At 42.0% G+C, this 19,719-nt stretch overlaps 1 protein-coding gene across 25 annotated transcripts in view; it reads right to left on the bottom strand.

Moving 5' to 3' along the window:
* Positions 1-1,328: 1,328 nt before the first annotated feature.
* Positions 1,329-19,719, bottom strand: part of FBRSL1 (fibrosin like 1) — a 519,147-nt gene continuing 500,756 nt past the window's right edge. For 21 of the 25 annotated variants that reach the window (XM_083803984.1, XM_083803995.1, XM_083803986.1 and 18 more), the window contains 8 exons: positions 16,503-16,574; positions 15,875-15,913; positions 14,925-14,996; positions 13,468-13,600; positions 9,370-9,447; positions 7,638-7,721; positions 6,372-6,612; positions 1,329-4,330 (listed from right to left, as the gene is read on the bottom strand). In XM_083803984.1, the coding sequence (XP_083660110.1) occupies positions 3,097-4,330; positions 6,372-6,612; positions 7,638-7,721; positions 9,370-9,447; positions 13,468-13,600; positions 14,925-14,996; positions 15,875-15,913; positions 16,503-16,574 (1,953 nt within the window). In that variant the 3' untranslated portion in view covers positions 1,329-3,096. The remainder of the gene's footprint in view (positions 4,331-6,371; positions 6,613-7,637; positions 7,722-9,369; positions 9,448-13,467; positions 13,601-14,924; positions 14,997-15,874; positions 15,914-16,502; positions 16,575-19,719) is intronic. The other 4 variants (XM_083804007.1, XM_083804002.1, XM_083803988.1 and 1 more) reach the window with 2 other exon arrangements.

The following is a 19,719-nucleotide window of genomic DNA, read 5'->3' as shown; positions in this document are numbered from 1 at the left end:
AGTAAAATAAAAATGGTAAAAACTGCACAAAATGAAAGCTCAACAGTGGTAGAAATGCATAAACCCCAGGAAGTTCTGTTACAATCCTTTTCAACAGAAGAAGGCTCAGCTGGTGTAGCTTATAGGAGTAAGGCTGAATTAATTAGTTTCTCTGTTTAGGTAATAATACCATTAATCATGATGAACCATTTTGTGAGAAGGCTGATACCCAGCCCTGCATAATTCTGTAGGAATCCCACGGTAGTGCAGCATTATTGATGGGTCATCCTCTGAAAGTGTAAGAGCAATGCCTCCTAATACAGTAAATGGCAAACCACTGATTTTCTTTTAATATTCAGACTGCCACAACATCACTTATGATGAATTCCTCTGGCACTGGTGTGGCTGCAATAAGCAATCCGTCAGGAATGCCACGGGAGCATGGCATTGATTTAATGCTCACTTTTCAAATCTTACATGGACCAAATGCTTCCAGAGGGTACAGTCCATTTTTGTATTTTTTGAAGCGTGCACTACCAACCCCCTTGTTCGCACTTATCTGCATTGGGAAGACGCAGCCATGGACCCTTTTTAATAGAGGTTAAGCAGGTTCATGTAGTCAGGCCTGTGTTAGAGGGGATGTCAAGCACGATGGCATGTTGGACAATAGTAGAGGGAGAGAATTACAATCCCCCTGAGCCAGCATTCCTAACATCTTTATGCTGAGTCCAACACACTTTTCACTTCCACCATGTGTTATACGTTCCTCCGATTTCAGCTGGGAGAGCAGGTGCTGATTTTTAATGCCTATTTTGTTTTAAGCCTCCTTTCATCAGATTAAGGACCCTGCTATTTTATTTCATTTTATTTTTTTATGCTTGGTAATTTAGTCACACACAAACTTAAAAACAGAAGCTGTAACATGCTGTTAAAGCACAGTCGCCCACTGTTAAATCAGTTACTGAGAGCGAGGGGGCTTGGAGCACTTTTCCATCCCCCTGCAGATGTCTGCTCTCAGCCTACGGAAAAAGCTGAGGAAGCAAATGGAAACACACGTGAAGAACAGCGCTTCAGGCTATAACCCTCCCGTAGCTACGCCGGCAGCACAATCCCTGCAAACAAGCTGTTGCACAGAGGCTGTGCTTTCTTTTCTGTCCTTTTTTTCCTTTCCTTTCCCCTTTGAACCGGAGAAAGGCTCAAGCAGAGATCTGCAAACCAAATAAAATCCCTCTCCCAGCACCAACCCCTTCCTCCAAGTCGCCGCAGCGCCGGGGCGTTGATGCGCTGTCGATAAACCATTAGCCTCCGAGTCGGCAGCGCTGGCCATGACACACAAACACTCGACTACCTTTTTCATCCAAAATCAATGTTGTATTTATCTTCATTGATCTACAAGGAAACTGAATGTTTAAAATTACAGGGGGTGCAGGGGGGAGGATGGGGAGGGGGGGGAAACAAGAGTTACAGAGCCAAGAAAATAGTAGCGGATGGCTGAATTAACTAGAGAGAAAAAGCCCAGGATATATAAAACATGGACACTGAAAAATAAAATAAGGGAGGGGGGATGGTACAGCAAGTAAAACATGGCAAAATTTACATATGGATGAAAAGTAAAATTGGAAATAAAAAATAAATCATGCCAAAAAGCAGTTCAAGGCAGAACCACACTGAAACAAACATTTGCTTATGGTCTTCATGTACTATAGATAATATATCAGAATTTCTTTTTTTTTAATCAACCATTAGACTTTTTTTTTGCACTCCTAAAATTCTACTTTGTCTTGTATACAGATTCCAATAAGAACACTGCACAATTAGCACAAGGGGTCCACGGAAAATTGTCCTTGCTTGCCAGCGATCCTGCCCACAACACAAAAAAAGAGAAAAAAAGGAAAAAAAAAATAAGGAAAGGGTCTGCCGCATGGTACTGTGCCAGTTCCATCTGCTTTTGCCAGCTTGAAAAGTAGGAAACCAAAATTCCCTTCCAGGAGCGTGTGTCTCTCTTTCCTTGACGAACTGTCCCTTGTGTTTGTACAAAAAAATTCAGTCTCTCTCTTTTTTTTTTGTTAAACACAATCATTCTTCTTCCTGTTCACATGCCATTTCCATTCTGTCTCCATAGTTGCAAGTTGGTTGTTTTTGGGTTGTTTTTTTTTTTTAAACCTTCCTCCCCCCAACATCCGCTAAGACCTGCCTCCAAGTTCTTGCATAGTTGAAGTATATATGCCGTACTTAGCTTTCTGAGTGTGAATTTCTGACTGTGACAAGAGTATGAGTTGTAACCATGTTAACAAATAACCAGAGTGGTTCTAGAAACCATTTTTATAAAGTCTACCTATGTTAAGAATTTAATATTGGTGTACATTTATATTAACAGAATATTTACAGTTTGTTTTCTGTTTTTTTTTTGTTTAAAACAAGAAGTCAAAAAAAATTCCTCTTAAATTTCTGCATAATATAATAAGGCAAAAAACAAACAGTTTTGTACATTATTATTATTATTAATATTTTAATATATATCTGTAACTTCGGTTCCAAAGTACCAAGGTAAGTGATCAATTGGCCTCAGAAGGGAACCTCACAGTGGACTGTAAAACTACAGTATTTCCATAAATAATACTTTTAAGAAACCCTGGGTATTTTTTCTTAAGGATCTGAGGCCTTTTAAATGCAAATTTAACTAAAGACAAAAGCAAAAATTTCTTTTTTCTTTTTAAGTGAATAAAGAGCACAAAATTAAAAAAAATACAAATCCATTAAAAATGTTTCTCACATTTGGGAAAAAATGTACAAACTTGCTATTTTTAACTCATTTTTTTTTTTTAGCACAGAAACAAAAACAAAACCAAAAATCAATACCTATATATTAAATTCCCATTCTCAGCAACCTTCTTGTTGGAAAGTCTGCATCCCCGACCCCATTATTTATGGAAATGTGCTTAACTTCTACAAATTTTACATTAAAAAAAAAAAAAAAGTTTACAGCAGTGCATTTTGTAAAAGGTTTGTTTTTTGTTTTTCTTTTTTTGTGTTTTTTGTTTTTTCTGTTTGTTTTGTTGTTGTTGTTGTTGGTTGTTTGTTTTATATACAGGCGAGTTTAAAATTCAATGTTGGGGACTATCGTGCCTCTACTTCTTTGGGGTTCCTAGAGGGGGAGTAGTCCCTGGACTCTGAGTTTGTGAGTGGAGTAGTCCTGCGTGGGGAGGCAGGTCTGGTGCTGCTCGCTGGTACAAGAGGTGGTGGGGCGCTCAGCGCTGCAGTTGGTGGGTTCCTATTTAAAATCCCATTGTGCATGGCAGTGGATGGACTCAGTCTGGGGTAATGCATCCCGCTTAAATGAGGCATGAAGGATGGCACGTGTGCCAGGTGACTTTCGATAGGGGATGAGTGCAAGTGGTGCATTCTGGCACGCTCAAGTTCTTCCCGTAAGTGCAAGCGCTCTCTTTCCTCCACTTGCCGCAACCGCTCCTGCTCTCGGCGGGCTTCAAGAAGGTTTTCATGGTTGTAGTCATGTGGCTCCCTGTCTCTGTAAGAACGCTCATGGTCGTAAAATCCAGAGGTGGTAGGGAACCTATGGATGGGATCCGTCCGGAGCTGGAAGTCCATTCGACGGTGCAGGTCTAAGCTCCGGTAGGCATCTCGCAATGGGTCCCTCATCGGGTCCCAAGAAAATCCAGGATGTGGCAGCCTCTCTCTTCCTGACAAAGGATTCATGCCTATGAGCGGGGTCATCATTCTGCTGCGGTCCAGGACATTCATGTTGTTCATCTGGTGCACACTGCCCATGGAGATAGGCATTGAGGCAGCCATTGAAGGAGGCAACGACAATCCATGCAAAGTAGGTGGTGGGGGATGCTCCACTGATCGGGAGTGCTGCGAAGGCTCAGACCCTACCACCAGCACATCACTGTCTTCTTTCCTCTCCTCTTTGACTTTGATGTCATTCTTAATCTTCTGGAGGTCACTGGGAAGCTCTGTCTTTCTCTCCATGTCCTTGCTCATTAGATTGGTAAGCTTCAAGCTCTCACTTAGTGCAGGTTTGCTGTATGGGGATACAGACTGGATTACTGGCTTTGTGTTGTCCTCAGAGGGTCTCTTATCATGGCTTGGAGTTTCCTTCACTGGGGAACGGCTCTCTTTAATCTTGTGTTCTGCTATGGGCGGCTCTCTCAGCCGGTCAGGGTGCTCTCGCTCAGGTTCTTTGGACCTTTCCCTTTCACCGAGGCTAACCTGCCTGATAGGATCACTGGAGGTTTGGCTGTTGCTGCGGATGAGATTGCTTATCTGATGTGTCACTGGAGCTGATGCCGGTGAGGATCTGTTTGAATGTCTGTTTTTATCCATGAGGTCTCTGTAAAAAGAATGCAGACACATCCTTGGGTTTGTCTGAACAAACATACATGTGATGCTGGAAGTGCATAGTGGTGTCTACTTGCATAATTTGAAAAGCTCTTCTATAGCTATAGCTATGGTATGCACTAAATGATATGAACTACCGGCCTTTAGGTTCTATTTAAAAAAAAAAAAAAAAGCTAAACATCTACAGATCTGGGACTGAACTGGGGATGCATTTGGAAGAGCAGCACATTTCACCTTAAGAGAAAGGCCAGCTCACTAAGAAATGTCGGAACGAAGTCTAGACAGCTTATTTTTTTAAAAAAGTTGATTATTGCATGCATACATACACATCTTGCTGCCAGACAATTATTTTGTTGGCTATAACACTTTTAACTGTGGTTCCTTTCCTAAAACATGGATGCAGGCACACAAAATGGAACTGTTCTGGAAGCCTACAGAAATATATGAAGGTCCTTCATGAAACAGCCTCATCAACTGGAAGCAGCTGTAACACGATGGATATTTTTCTATGGGGCTGCAGTAAAGTTTGTGTCGCCGTCAGTTTTGGCAGTTAAGCTAGGTGCTTAAGCAAAAAATTCCTGCACAGGCTGAGAAAATGAATGACTGGCCTTTGTTATGAGAGGGCCTGCTATGAGGAACAAGGGGTTTGATGAGAAATGTCCATTGTTTAGAAGAAGGCATGAGAATGGGGTTTATGTTTCCAACTGCACCTCTCTCTGTGAGCAAGCCAATTAGTTGCTCTTACTCCCATGTCTTTAAGTGAATAAATAATGTTCACCTTCTAGAAGCACTCTGCTCTGAATAAACACTTTAAACACAAAGTATGACGGTGGGATTGAGAGAACTGCATTATGCAGCTGAGGAGCTCAGTGATGCCTACCTTCAATGCTGGGCTTGCATCTGAGTCATAAGAATCATGGTGCTGTAAACTGGAGGTGTTTTGGGTAATTCTGTGGGTATTTATCCCTTATGATTACACTTGCTAACCAGATTTATCTCTCTGTGGTAGTCCTAATTGCTGGTCAAGGATGTAGCTTATTAAAACCATGTCTAAACAAGGATGCTGGGGATAGCTTTGGCTGAATTAATAGACATATAACAGAGATGTTAACCCCTGAGTGAACACTCTTAAAAGTGAAGTAACCTTGGCTTGGAAATGATTTATGCTGAAGCCAACAAGGGAGCTTCCTATCTGAATGACTATCCATACAAGCGTGTCAGACAGTTTAACATTTAAAGCAAGATGATTTTCAGCCTATTCCTTCTATATAATCTTGTTCACAGGCACTGCCTGAAGAGCTCATTAAAAACACTCCAGGCAAACTACAAAACCCTGATCAGCAATGAAATGCACACATCTAAGGTTTGCAGGCTGTTATTGTCTACAAAGAAGTAGCCTGTTGGAGACAACCAGGGTCTGAAATTTACAGCTTGAAAATCATATAGCTGGAAGCTAATGAAGTATCTATAGCTCAGGTGATACAGTCCTGTCATCATTAATAAGGGCTTGCCTACAGTGCAATTTTTTAAAATCAGATTTGCTAATGGATTCACATACACTGCTCCAGATACAGGCATTTGCATTTTTACCTTGTTAATGTCCAGCTAACATTTGAATTCATCAGCATATTTGTAATGGGAGCTATGACTGTCTACAAAGGACCCATCACAATACCACCTCCAGGAATTCAGAATATATAGCACTCCTAAAGGAGGCTGGTGAAAACAGCTGCATACACCCTGAAAACACAGTGACGTGCTCATTTCCTCAACCTGGTGTCTTTTTAAAACCTGACAGTGGGGAAGTAAAGACTAGCCTACTGTATCTCCACAGAGGACAAATCCTAAAAGGCAGAGGTTTCTTTTTGTGCCACTAGTACTTGAGCTTATCTCAGGGACAGAGCTATCAGATGTTTCAAAGACCAGCAATGTTTTGCTCTGAAGGTGATTTTAAGATGGGAATTGATGGTAAAGGAAAAAATAAGAAAAAACGGAGAAAAAAGAGACTAGAATCAAAAGCACACGTGGCTCACCTCTCTTTGTCTCTGTCATCTTTATTCAGAGAAAGATCCCTCTTCTCAGGCTCTCGGTCCCGCTCTCTGTCTCTGTCGTGGTTTGTCACCGAGGAGCTTCGCTCAGAATCGGTCGGCTTGGGCCACTGTGGAGGTGTTGGGAAGGACGGCGGGGTCCGATGGAGTCTATTCCATGGCTCATGGGGATTATTGAAATTCTGCAGGTTTGGGCCATCTTTGTGAGTAAAAATGTTGTTGTGAGCTAGAATAATGGCAGGGGAGGAGGAATAGTTAAAAATAATTAAAACCAGATAATTACATATGCATTTTGCACAACGCTAATTAATCCAGAGCTGTCCTTTCAAGGCTTATTTAATGTGCAGCTCATGGTGAGGGGGAGCTACTAGCAGGTGGTCAGAGATACCTCCGGCACTGGGTGGAAGATCCACCAGCTCTTTTAAGGCTATTTGCGGAGGAAGCTTTCACTATACATCTGAATAACTCAGAAATGACAGAAAACGCCCAGCTTCTTTTTTCCCCCCGCCCCAGCAAGGGTTCCAGCACAAAAGCAATATTCTTCCTGAGCTCCCTCACTGGCAGAAACTTTAATTTGTGGGTAGTTACAAGCAATCAGCTGCCTGCAGCTGAGGATTCAGGGATTTTTTTTTTTTGTTAAAGAAACCAGACTACTTGGTGGTATGTATGTATGTGTATAAAAATAGAGCTTGGCTGTAGGCTTTTTAGAACAGTCACTTGATTTTCCTCCATCAATCTTCAACTGATTCCTGTTGCACCATGAGATGCAAAAGCATGCTCTTATGTGTGGCTCTCAAGCATGTCTTGCCTACAGGTAACATGTTTTTGAAGTAAAATCATTTTATACAGGTAATTTAAACTCCAGACAATGGTTACAGAGAAAGTCTACATGCTGAATTAGGAGAAGTATCAATAGCTGTTCCACTGTGCATCTTCACTGTTGAAGGGTGTTACTTTAGATGCCCATGGGGTATCAGAGCTCAGTGGGGTCATGCAGCTCCAGCACCTCTAAGAACACACAAGGCAACATCCTTCAGCAGTGAGGAGACACAGAGCACACCTATTGATGTCTGTGACATGCAGAAAAGCTCCCACCGCAGAGACCTGGAAATCTTAGGTGCAGTGTTTTCAGATAGGAGAATGGAGGTTAGGAAATAAACTTCTTTAAAAACTACCACCAGCTGCTGTAAATATTAGCATGTGGCTTTTCTGGAAGGGATGTTTGTCTGCAGTAACCCAGCCAGTACTTACTCAGAGCATGACTGCCTAATCCTCCAAAGGCATTGCTGCCTAAGTTCCCAAGGCCGCTGAAGGTGCTTGACCTGCTAAATGGATCTGGAAAGGCAAACAGGGATTTAGCAGGCATTTAGCCAAGAATGTTGGAGAATGAAATGCACCCCTCCCCTTCTTAACAGTCTGAATCCAAGTAGGATTAGGCCAGACTTTAAGCTGATCCTTCTCATTGCAAGGTTCTTTGCACAGAAAATTCCCAGCATGTTAAAAGGGAGAAGGGATTCAGTGCTCACACTGCAAACAGGTGCTGTAATAAACTTTTGTATGCTAGTCAGAGGGGAGCTAGAAATTAAGTTTGAATAGCTGAAATTAGGATGGCTGCTGCTAAGCTGAAACTCTCCTTCCTTATCAGCTGTAATAGCAGCAGCATTGCAGTTGCCTTGAAAGAAGAACATCAGCAGCTCCTGAGTCAGCATATTGAGGGGATGCATTGTTTCACTGTTGTTTCTGTGTACGACCTTCTACCCTCTTTGTAATGGTGCACAGAGACAGTCCTAAGCTAACTGCTATGGACATCCATCCAGAGACCAACTAAACACATGGGTCTGTTTGTACCAAAATCCTCTCCCATAATCTATTCCCTGATCATAGTGGTGGAAATGATAGCATAGCCTTAGCCTTACTGGCACTTGTCTTTGTAAAAAGTCCTGCCTGTTTTTTCACTGGAGGCACCCATCATCAAAAGAGGTCTGAGTGCCCAACTCAGGTTTCTGCACTCCAAAGATAGCTAGGGGTTAAAACATGCAAGTACACTTGTTTTTCTCCTACTGGTCATCTCTAAACAACTCCTCCTGTCCACTGACTTTTTGGCTGTCTTTTTAATGTCTTTAACTTGCCATGTTACAGGTGAGGTGCTCCCCGTATGCCTATATTTAAAATATCAAGGCAAACAGCACAAGTAACTTTTATTTTTACACAAACAACTATTTACTTATTTTGAAATAGCTGTTCTTGTCCCTCTCCTTTGCTATTTAGTAGTTGAGTGACTTTGTAGAGATACAGTTAATTTTGACAGAATGTTCAGGAGTTGATGTAAATCTAGGTATTTGCAACAGAAGGAAGTCTACTGGGTCATGTGGGATGCTGCATGTACTGATTGGATGAGTGTTACTAAAACATTAATCAACAGAACTTGAACCTTAATTGGCAATGAGCTGCCTGTGAGCTTTGAAAATGAGGAAATTTGAGAAAATCAGGCCCTACTTACTGCCAATTAGGAAACTGAAAGACTGGAAAAATGTGCAGAACAGCTACTTGCCAGGAACCGTTCACTGAACTTTAATATAGAACCTAGCCAAGAACTTTCACAGGTAAGAAAGGGCATGGGAGGAGCCCATTTTAAGCTGTGGCTTGTTTGAGGTACCTTTGAAATAAAATTTCTCCTGTTTCCCTGGGCACATTCAGCAGCACAGAAGGGCTCTACAAGTCAGGTTTCAGCTTGTGTGCCGTGCAATGCCCAACTCTGTCGAAGGGGAGAGTCTGCTAATCCTGCTCCTCTCCTTTGGAGGAGATCACAGGGGGTGTGCTGGGAACCTGGTGTGGGTGGGACAATTTCTGAGCGAGCTTCTCATCCCTGAGAAAGTTTAATCCTCTCCCTCTGATACTGCCACTGTGCCTCAGGCAGGACTGTGCTGAGAGCCAGGACTGGGTCAGACATATAAAGGTGAAGGCAGGGTTTACTTACACTTACCTGCCAAGTGGTTAGTAGGCAGGAAACTGCTGTGATGAGGTGAAGGACCAAAGGGCGTGGTGGCTGGATGTGTCGCACCTGGGAGAACAAGGTCTCTTTTTAGTTCAGTAGCAAGTGACAGAGGTCCTGGCCATCAAACTCAAGAACCAGATGCAAGGGCACAGTCAGATTTAAACAGCATGGGTGGGACTGGGGCAGACCCCAAATGGCTATGGGCAGGATTTCTCTCGGTGCTCTTTGAAGGAGTCTCTCAGCACTAGGAGGCAGGAGGAGACCTTGCACTGAGTGTTGCTGCTCACCTGCAATAACTGGGCAGTGAATCTCTTTGTCTGGCATTTTCAGTCATTACTCTGTGTTTACACTAAACAGGGTCAGTCCAGGTTACGCACCCAGACAGAAGGTGCTCGGAAGTGACTGATTAGAGTCTACGTGAAACACCAGTTAATGACAGGCACGCAGGGAACATCAATCATGCCTCTCCCATGAGAGCCCCATCTTTGCTCTCACATCTGTCTCTGCATACACAGCTTCCCCCCGCGATATTTTTTCCCTCTCCTGTACACTGCTTACTGCCATGGTGCCATGCTGCCCTGGGGGAAAGGAACACTGCTTAGCACACTGCTTTACATCAGGTTGAGGTAAGGTGAAAGAATGGGCTGAAAATAAGCTGGTCCGTCCTGCATTTCAAGGTGGACTAAGTTCATGCTCAGGTGGCCTTCATAAAGGAAAACCAGAGCAGAAAATGAAAGATTTGCTTCTTTTGCAGGCAGACACACACAAAACTGCAACTGCAACTTGTGAAAAGCACTGGTGTCACCTGGCATGGGGATACGTGGGTTTTGGAGGAAGATCAATTCCCACATATCCTGCAAACGACAGTGTGTTTGGGGAATCTCCTGGGCCTTGCTTTAGCCCCCGAAGATCAGTACAGGGGATTTTCAAGATGCCCCTGAAATCTAGTTTTGAATATTTCTGTTTCAGATGTATGCACCAAAACATTTCTGTGGCTCCAGCATTACACTGACAAGTCCAGCCTTCTGCAAATGTTTAGACTGTGAATGTCCGTCCTGTCGGTGCCTTCTGTGTACCAGGCCTTCACATGCTACAGACAAAGCCGAATTATCAACTACAGTAACTTTTAGATCCTGTCTGGATGCAACACAACTTCTGCCTCCCTTGCAGAAAGCAAAATCTGCCATACCTGTGCATTAACTCTCATTTTGTTAGAAACTAGTAATTCCACTCAATGACAGAAAAGCAGCACTTTTCATGTGCAAAACAGACCAACACCTAAATAAAGCTTTTCAGTGCTTTTCTCTTGTATTCTGTCGGTAAAAAGGAGAGACCAAGAGGTTGACTCTTGCAAACATCATCAGCCACACTGGGCATGAACATGGGCTGTTCACTAACAGCTGGCTTACCCAGTCACTGCTTTCTGCAGTGGTAACTTTCTATTATAGAAAATAGGATTATGATCCTTCTCTTCCTGGTGCTCAAGCTCTCCTGTCACCTTCATCACAAAGTTTTCTGCCTCATCTGTTGTCCATGTGAATGATTCCCACTGGTGACAGACCTGCTCTGGCAAGTTCCTGCCCCCTCATCTCTGAATCAAAGTTTCTACCACATATAATTGGTGCTGATAATACTACAGGAGGTCACAGCAAAAGAGGAGGGAAACAGAAGAAAGAAACTGATGTACATAGGAGAAAATGCGTCCTGAACAAAGCCTGAACAGGGTTTTATGGAGGTGTTGGTCAGTCCAGCACCTGGTTTAACTTGGCAACAGAGTCCAGTAACAGGCAGTCATTGTAAAATGCACTCATGTTCTGAACATGAGCAGACTATAAAGCCTGAGAGGGAGACAGTGCTGCACATCCCTCACCAGCCTGGGCACCACGAACCTAAGCAGCCAGAAAATGAGTTGAGGAAACTTAAGAGAGACCACGGCAATGAGACCTGAAGTTATCTATAAACATTCTGACTGCTCCAATGCCTCAAGATGGATGGAGACTGTCATCTTTCTAATCCTTTAAGATTTCAGAAGGTGTATAATGGATGGGAGATTTCTTCAAAGGAGACGGCTTACAAACTCAACTACACGGGCTGATAATAAAAAATCCTCCGGAGAAAGCCAGGAGCAGCACTGCAGGCTGTCAGGTAGTTATTAAATATAGCATCTGCCAGGCAGCCGAACATCCGTCCTGAAGACAGGTGGCCCTAAGATAACTTATGTCTCCCACAGTAACTAGGCAATGCAGCAGAACCCATGATTCACATCAACGACATGCTTGTTCGATAAGGTGAAAAGAATGCCTCAGATATTGCAGAGCAAAAGATTTATTCATCTATATACTACTGCTGCAATGTTTGTTCACTTTGATAGCACTCTTTACCTAGATTTACCATGTAATGGCTCTTGTGATTAATGCACTCATGGACAAGTTGCTGTAAGGTTGTTTCTCTCCAGCAAAAGTTTTTTATTAATTTGCCTTCTTTAATGTATCTATTCCATAATAGTTCCCTCCTGCTTTTATGAATGGAGAAGCAAGCCATGCTTGCATCTTTGTAAGAGGAAAAGCTCAAGACACCAATTAGACTGGTGCTTTGATTCAATGGACTGTTTTTGCCTGTTAGGGTAAACTTTGTCCAGCAGTCTTAAGTAATAAAAACATACATGAAGCAAGATTCTTGTAACAACAAGACAGGACAGACTAAAGACAGTGTTAAGGAAACAGCTGCTATGGGAAAACAAGCAGAAGTTTGTAAATCAGCTGTACTTATGCTTCCAGTAGATGCAATATATTATCTTGTCCCTGTACTACTAAAGTACCAAAGACCAAAAGATCAAAATACAGGAAAGCATTCTACAATATACAGCTAGTATCAGCAATGATTGTATGTGGTGGAAACTTGCACGTGATGTTTAAGATTTTCCATCCACAAATAAGGGCTGAAAGACAAACTGAACCACTACTGGAGTTCCTGAAGACCGTCTGACATCCTCATTCAAAAGTCATTTCCCACTGCGGTTTCAGCTTGATTCAACTCTGTTGCTTTTATGTCATGCTTGGGACAGAACTTGTTACTCTTCTAATCTCATTCACTTCAACAATAATGATGCAATACTGCATCATAAAAGCAGAGTTAAGTTAGGAAAGGAAGTTACATTTGTTGTCAGTGAATTACATACATAAGTGACTAAGTTGTACCGTATGAAGTGATACAGCTCACTTCGAAGGCTGACTTAAGCATCTTAAATAAAGAAAGAAAATCTGTTTAAGTCCGGGTGGGAGTTAGGCCCTTGGAACAGAACAAAAACATCTGGTAGATGGACATCAACATGAGTAGCAGCTGTGACCTCCAAAACCAGAATGTCAGAGTTGCAGTCTCCTGTGGTCAGACATCAAGAACAGGGCAATGAAGCTTTCTGAACTTTTGTAATTGGATTCATTGTAATTACTTCTTCAACATATCACAAAGCAATTTATCTACATATACTGTAGTTAATTCTTTTGTTTTTAAAATCAATATTCTGTTTTAAGCCTTAGAGACTGCTGCACTTTCTAACATATAAGGGAATTTTACATTTAAAAAACAAATGCTTTACAAATACACCTTCTGTGATATTTTTCAATGTTGTTATCATCGTTTTCCGTTTTACAAAAACCCCATTTATTCAGAAAATAAACACCACCTGTTGAATGGCGCAGCTAAGAAGAACACAGCAAATACAAAAGCATGGAAGAAACCAGGGCCATTTCCAATCCTACGCACGGGAAACATTTTCAAGTGTTTTGTCAAAATTGCTTTTTAAAATCACGCCATAGTCAATTAATCAGGCACATAAGAACCAGCTGCACAGACCCGACTTTAAGAGCCAACTACTGAGATCTCAGTGATGCACAGAGGAACCTGTACTGGAGTCCACAGGCTCTGCTCTCAGAGCCCAGTCCACACCTGTCCCCAGTACTTCCACACCCCTCTGAATATTCCTCCCATTAATTTTTGAGGCATATATAGCTGTAGAGACACACATTAAATACACTGACTTTTTTACGTTTTGTTTTGTTTTTTCAACAAATGATGATCCTCCCTTACCTGTGGTAGAAAACAGAGGCCTGGCAAGGTCCTGTGGATAATGGAAGCCTGGAAACACGCCAGGGGCAGGAGGTCTGCTGAACAGGTCAAGTTTACCACCTATCTCTAGCTTGTGGGGATCCAGCTGCATTTGCTGTCAAATGATACAAAAGCAATCTCATTATGCATTTCCTTTTTTTTGTTGGAGAAAAGAGAGGGAGTTCAGGCTCATTCCTGCTTAGCACTGCCAGGGAGAGTTAGTAAGAGTGACAGCAGCATCTCTGGTCACATACTGCAGCCGCGCTCTGACAGCATCTATAAGGCCATTTCACTCCACAACCTCTCAGCTGCCTGCCTCGTCCACATGAATAAGGTCTGAAGTGAGCTCTCAGCCCCTCAGCACACACACTGGAGCATGCAACATGATACACTGAGCACGCTGCACGGCGGGATCAGTCGGCAGTCTCAGCCTGACAAAAAATATTCTGCAGGCGGAAAGCTGCTGACAGAAGCCTTGGGAGCTGGGTGACGGACTCGTCTGTTTTGCTTCTCCAGTTTGGAAAGAGAGAGACGTTCCTAGACTGTCTTTCCTCCAGCCAACACAACTCAGCATGAAGGCATGAGGAGAGGGATGAAGAAAACTGACTATGAGATTCCTCCAGAGGCTATTTTTATCCTTACCCTATAGAAGTGAGCATGGTCAGCCTGAGGAACTGCACCTTAGTCAAAGACATGTATGTCTCTTGAGAAATATACAGCTTAAAGATGACATATTTACTTAACAATAAAAAGGACACACACAACTTGTAGAGGCGCTAGTTATGATCTACCCACTTAAACACTTAATAATGTTCATTAACAGGTCAAAAACCTACAGCAGGAACTATTAAAAAAAACCATCACTCTACAGAAGTCGTATTATTTGCTATTCTGCCTGCCACAGGGAGCTTTGAGCCTGCAAAAGCACCCCAGCGTACCTATGTCGTGTTACCTCTTGATTTTCTAAGCCACTCCCTCTGCTCCCCTATCTTCACCGCAATGCAGAAAGACCAGGAACCTACTTGCCTGCTCTACACTTGGTAAAACATTCTTCACGGTATAAGTCACTTCATTCTTATTAGGGTAATACTCCGTATTCCACAGGAGGTACTAGTATAGAAGGGAATTGACATTAAACATGTACGCTTTGTATAAAGCTGGATTTGGAGCAAAATTACCATCTGCTTCCCTTTCTTCTTCTCTTTCTGTCTACACACTTAGTATCTCCTGCTCATTTTGCTACCCTTCAACCCAACTCCTTTGCCCTCAGATAAACTTTACAGTTGACAGAACAAATATCAAAAGGATTGAAAGTGTTAGTTAGTCAATACAGGCAAGTTTAAGGATCACCAATACTAACTGCTTCCTCCTCATTAGTCACTAAAATATAACATGTAAGTCAAAAGACTTGGCTTTGTTCCATAAACTGTCTGAATTACCTTTATCTTTTGCTGGTGATGGTAGATCTGCCAGGCGATCTGTACATGAACCGCACACCACTTCCCGGGTTTCTGCAATGGAAAGTGCAAGAATTTAGATTAATTTGTTAGCAATCTACATCAGATAGAATGTTTCATTTCCCTTACTGTCAAACAGTCAACTAAGCAATGAGAAAGGCTGACTACTAAAATGGCACAATAGGTGATTAACGTGTTTTTTTTTTTTTTTCTGTACTGCACCTGATGATGTTTAAATTAAGAAGGAAAGAAACAGGAAGAATGTGGGATATCTTCCTCATCTCATGGAGACCTCAGATCCCTGCCTTGCTCTCTCATACTTGTGCTTCCTCCTTCATAAACTGAAATAAATGGCTGCAGAGAACAGTATGACTTGCTGAAGAGAAAGGAGTTGATAGTTAACCATCCTGTTTCTGAAAAGAGCCCTGTTCATTCATCCCTGCTGTACAGGGTCTGCAGGCTAACTCATGAGCAATTATTATGAATGCTTGCATTGGGGTAGGAAAAGCGTACTGACAAACAATCACCAGGGATGAGCAGTGCCGCAGCTGAGTAGGTTGCTGTTTTTCAGCTGATCTGCAGTACCCACTACAGTGTTCTTATGGAACATCAGAAGCACAGATAAAACACATTGACCTAAGCCACCATGAATCTGACCAATTGTGAACATCTGTCCAGGCTCGTAGTCGTTTATTTCTGTGACCCTTATTTCATACTGTCAACTATTAATGCACACAAATGGATGCAAAATATGGTTGGGATTCAACCTCAAAGTTATTAATCAGAAGCAGCTAAGAGCTAACTATGACATTTTGCTTTAAATAAAGGATGAACTTGAAATTTTCTACCAGACATGTTAGATTTCAAAAACATATGTACAATATTTTAAATACATATTATATATATGTATAAAAATAAAATCCCCCACAAACCTTACTTACTCTTACTGGAGGCCTGTAAGGGTCTGACACCTATGGAAAAAGCAGAAATAAAACAATCAGTCTTTCTAAAACTACCCATATGCAGAAAGGTGGGGAATTTCCTTCCTCTGAACAAGTAAAAGCATTTAGAAAGCAATGTTCCAGAGAAGTCCCCTGTGACAAAGAAAACCTGAAGAACTTAAATCAGGCTTAAAACTTCTCTTTCATTCCTTGCACCAAACTCAGCAAAATTTTATGATAAACAGAGCAGCTTCATACCAGCAACTGAACAGTACCCACGCTTTTCTGAACTTTATAATTGTTCTGAAATAAAAGTGTGCATAAAAAAGAGTGCATAAAACTACTCTCCAAGTGATGGTTTGGGTAAAGATCTTGAAAGGGTTTCCCACCTCATTTCCCTCTGACTCTGTTTAAAGAAGTCAATACATCCCTTTGTATTCATGACCAGTGGAGGCTACTGTTGTCTCACCAGAAAAAGAAACTTCTGTCCTGACTTCATGTTCACAGGCTACAAGGCAAATTTACTCATCAGCTGCTCTCTCTCTCTTTTAAATGAGCAATCCCTGTGTTTACTGTAAATCCAGATAAGCTCAAAGGAAGATTATATATTGTTGCCTACCCCTGGAGTCTTCTGCAGCAGTGTATGGTGGACTGTGCCTGGTCTACCTGCTACATCGATAGGGTTTGAAGTCTGAAAGACAAGAACAGAGTGTGAATAAAACTGTTTTATACCAGCAAACATTTAACATCTCTATCAGATGTTAATAGCATTAATTAGTCCATGTTTATACTGTGCTTTGAACACGCATATTGCTACATTAGTGCTAAATGTTATCTTTTACTGACAGCCAACAGCATTTAACCACTGTGTCATCTATTATTGTTTAGCAGCAGTAACAGTATTACGGCAGCACCCCTAAGCCCCAGTTGAAATCCCAACCCCATCGTGCTATGCAGTATGCAAGTGGATGGGAAGAGACAGTCCCTTGCCCCCAAAAGCTTCTTCTTTAGACAAAACAGGCAGCCAGTAGGAGAGGAAACGAGAGAGGTGGATTGATTCCCTCAATGTTTCAGGCAGCAGCCAGTATCACAGTCAGGAACAGAACAATTCAAGCACTCCTAGTCCCATATTCCACCTATTGGACTGTGAACCCTTTTCCATCCGGGGTGAGATGATACAGTGCTTACAAAGGCAACAGCCCATCTATTTGCTTTGACAAGACAAAATGAGAAACCTTAGAAGGTGCTTGTGGGTCTTTTATAGCTTTGCATTGTTTATCCCATCATTTTCCAGCAAGAATTAAACACCTCATTGAATGAATCCCTGTTCCTCCTCCTCCTCCGGATCCCACCTGTTGCCCTGTCCTAGACGATCCCCAAGAACTCGTTCATCTTCTCGCTCTGGAATTCATCCATCTCCCACTCCCAGAGCAACTGCACCTGGTGCCTCCATACAGCTGAGTGCAAAGGGGTAAAACCTCATTCCCCAAGTGGTTATTGGGCTCACATTGTAGGTCAAATTATGGTAGATTTCAAACAGTACAAGGAATGAGTAAAATCATGGGTGTGGGTGGTTTTAATTTGTCTAGGACTACGTAACTTCCAGATTCATTAAAAAGAGGATTCTTGTGTGCGTGTAGGTAAGTCAACAAGTTCCCCAGGCAGATCTGAGCTCTTGGGGCCTGTCTGACAGCTGAGGTATATATAAGGTGGCAAATAAGTTACAGCTATCATACAGGCAAGAGTTGTAAGATCACAACATGTTAATATAGCATGGTGTCATCCTGTCCCTTTGTCCCCTGGAGAAAGATGTGAAAGCTTCCTCCAGCAAAGTAAACTGAATACTTCTGACCTTTTCAAGTTCTTAGCTTGTGAGAAATGCCTTTGGGAAACTAACTGAGAAGTTTACCGTCAGCCTGGATTTATGTGCAGTGGATTTACACACACAGCTGTAGGCAACTGACACAGGAAGGGGAAAAACAGAACCAGGACCTCTGCTATGGAAAGCAAGAAGTGCAGGATTCAGTGTGCCAAAACTAAGTCATCGGGTCTGTAGTGTTTATGAAGGCTTTGGTCAAACAGCTTGGGAGGGAGAGAGCACGGAAACATGATGCAGTAACAATGCAACAGACTTGAGCGGCTTTGCCCAGCAGTTCAACTCCTCCTCTAGAAAACTGGAAAATAACGTGCCAAAGTGGCAGATCCACTTTTCAACCTATTATTTTTCTTCTCTCTTTCCCCCACCCCCCTTTTTTCGGTTGTTAAGATTGCAGGTAAAAACTGCACTGTCCAGAGATCAAGTGATGTTAGTGATTAACCATGGCACCAGAATGTGACCTTGTGCTGTTTAAACTCAAGCTAGAAAATGTTCTATGTATCTATCATTAAAATGAATTAAAAGCTTGTTATAATACAGCACTAAGTACTGTTTAAAAATGTAAGGGGTCTGTGCTCATGTTTTCTTTCTTGCTGTGCAATCTCCTTGGTCTACTGGCATTTTACAGTGAGATGGTATCTATAAAGCTCTGTGGTGAAGATGGAAGCCCAAAGATGCTGCTGGTATATCAGAAACTCCTTATTAGCAGTGGACTTATGGCAAAACTGAACCCTATTTTCATGCAAGCAAAATTTTGCCATTTCCACCTCATTTGTGCAGCTTTTCCTGAGAAGGAAAGCTCAGATCTTGACAACTTGGGGTCTGTAGGGAACCCCTGCCATTCCTTGCAAGGACAGCAACAATTAGCAACAATCCCAGCAAGGGCTATCTATGTTCTGTCCCTCTTGCTCCCTCTGCTTAGGGGCAACTGCTGTTCTTCCTTGTCTGTTGCCATTACGTACAGCACTACTAGAGGGGAAAAAAAAAGCCATTTTAAAGGCTCTGCTATTGGCCATTTATCCAGGAAATAAAATAATCTAAAGGATTCAATGGGCACTGAGGAAATACTCCAGGTTCCACTGAAAAAATGAAATGAATTGGGAAGATTGCATGAGGCCTTGTTTGCAGTGGTTGCTAATTACTGACTTCCACTCTGTCAGTGACACTGCTGAGGAAAGCACACCACACAGACCTCCTTGGTATGGGTATGGAAAGGACCACGCAAATGCAAACAGAAAAGGACAAGCTACAGTGCTGGTTCGTAATGTCCTCTAACACAGTAGCAGGGCTCTATGGAGATGCAGTTCAAGATAAGGAATCTCTAAAACCACTGTAGGTAAGGAAGATAAACACATGGCACCTTACAAATGGAATAAATGCTCTATTTTCAAACAAATGCTATATAGATATAATGAATCTTTTTTGTTTGGAGGGATTTAATACTTTCTGTACATTATAAAGTAGTTAATAATAAGAACAAGTATGGGAGAAAAAACAGTGCACATCACAGAATTCACTGAAAATGGTGGTTATCATGTCAACATTTCCAAACGCCAATCAGTGCTAGTTGTAATGATACCTTACGTTTGCAGTGCACCTTTCAAACACTATCTCAAAGAGACTTCCAGGCATTTATCAACCCTTATAAACCCACTGCAAGATAACTTTATAGATGAGGAAGCTGAGGAACATAAGATTTAAGCAACTTGCCCAAGGTCAGACAGTGTTGGAGCTGGGAATAAAAATTCAGCTCTTTCAAATTGCTCTACCCATTTATAGCAGTCTCTCCCTATTGTTCCCACACTTGTACAGTCAATTTCTCATTCTTTCTGGAAATAAACACAGTGTATCTTTTGCAATCTCAGTCTGTTAAATTTATAAAATGATTTGGGACTCATTGGTCTATTATTAGCTGTAAATATGTCAATCAAATAATGCATTTGCCTGTACACTTCTCCAG

The sequence above is a fragment of the Anser anser genome (genome assembly GCF_964211835.1).
Source record: "Anser anser genome assembly, chromosome: 18".
Classification (NCBI taxonomy): Eukaryota; Metazoa; Chordata; class Aves; order Anseriformes; family Anatidae; genus Anser; species Anser anser.
Note: the sequence above shows the minus strand (reverse complement) of the source record. Positions and strands in the feature narration are given on the sequence as shown.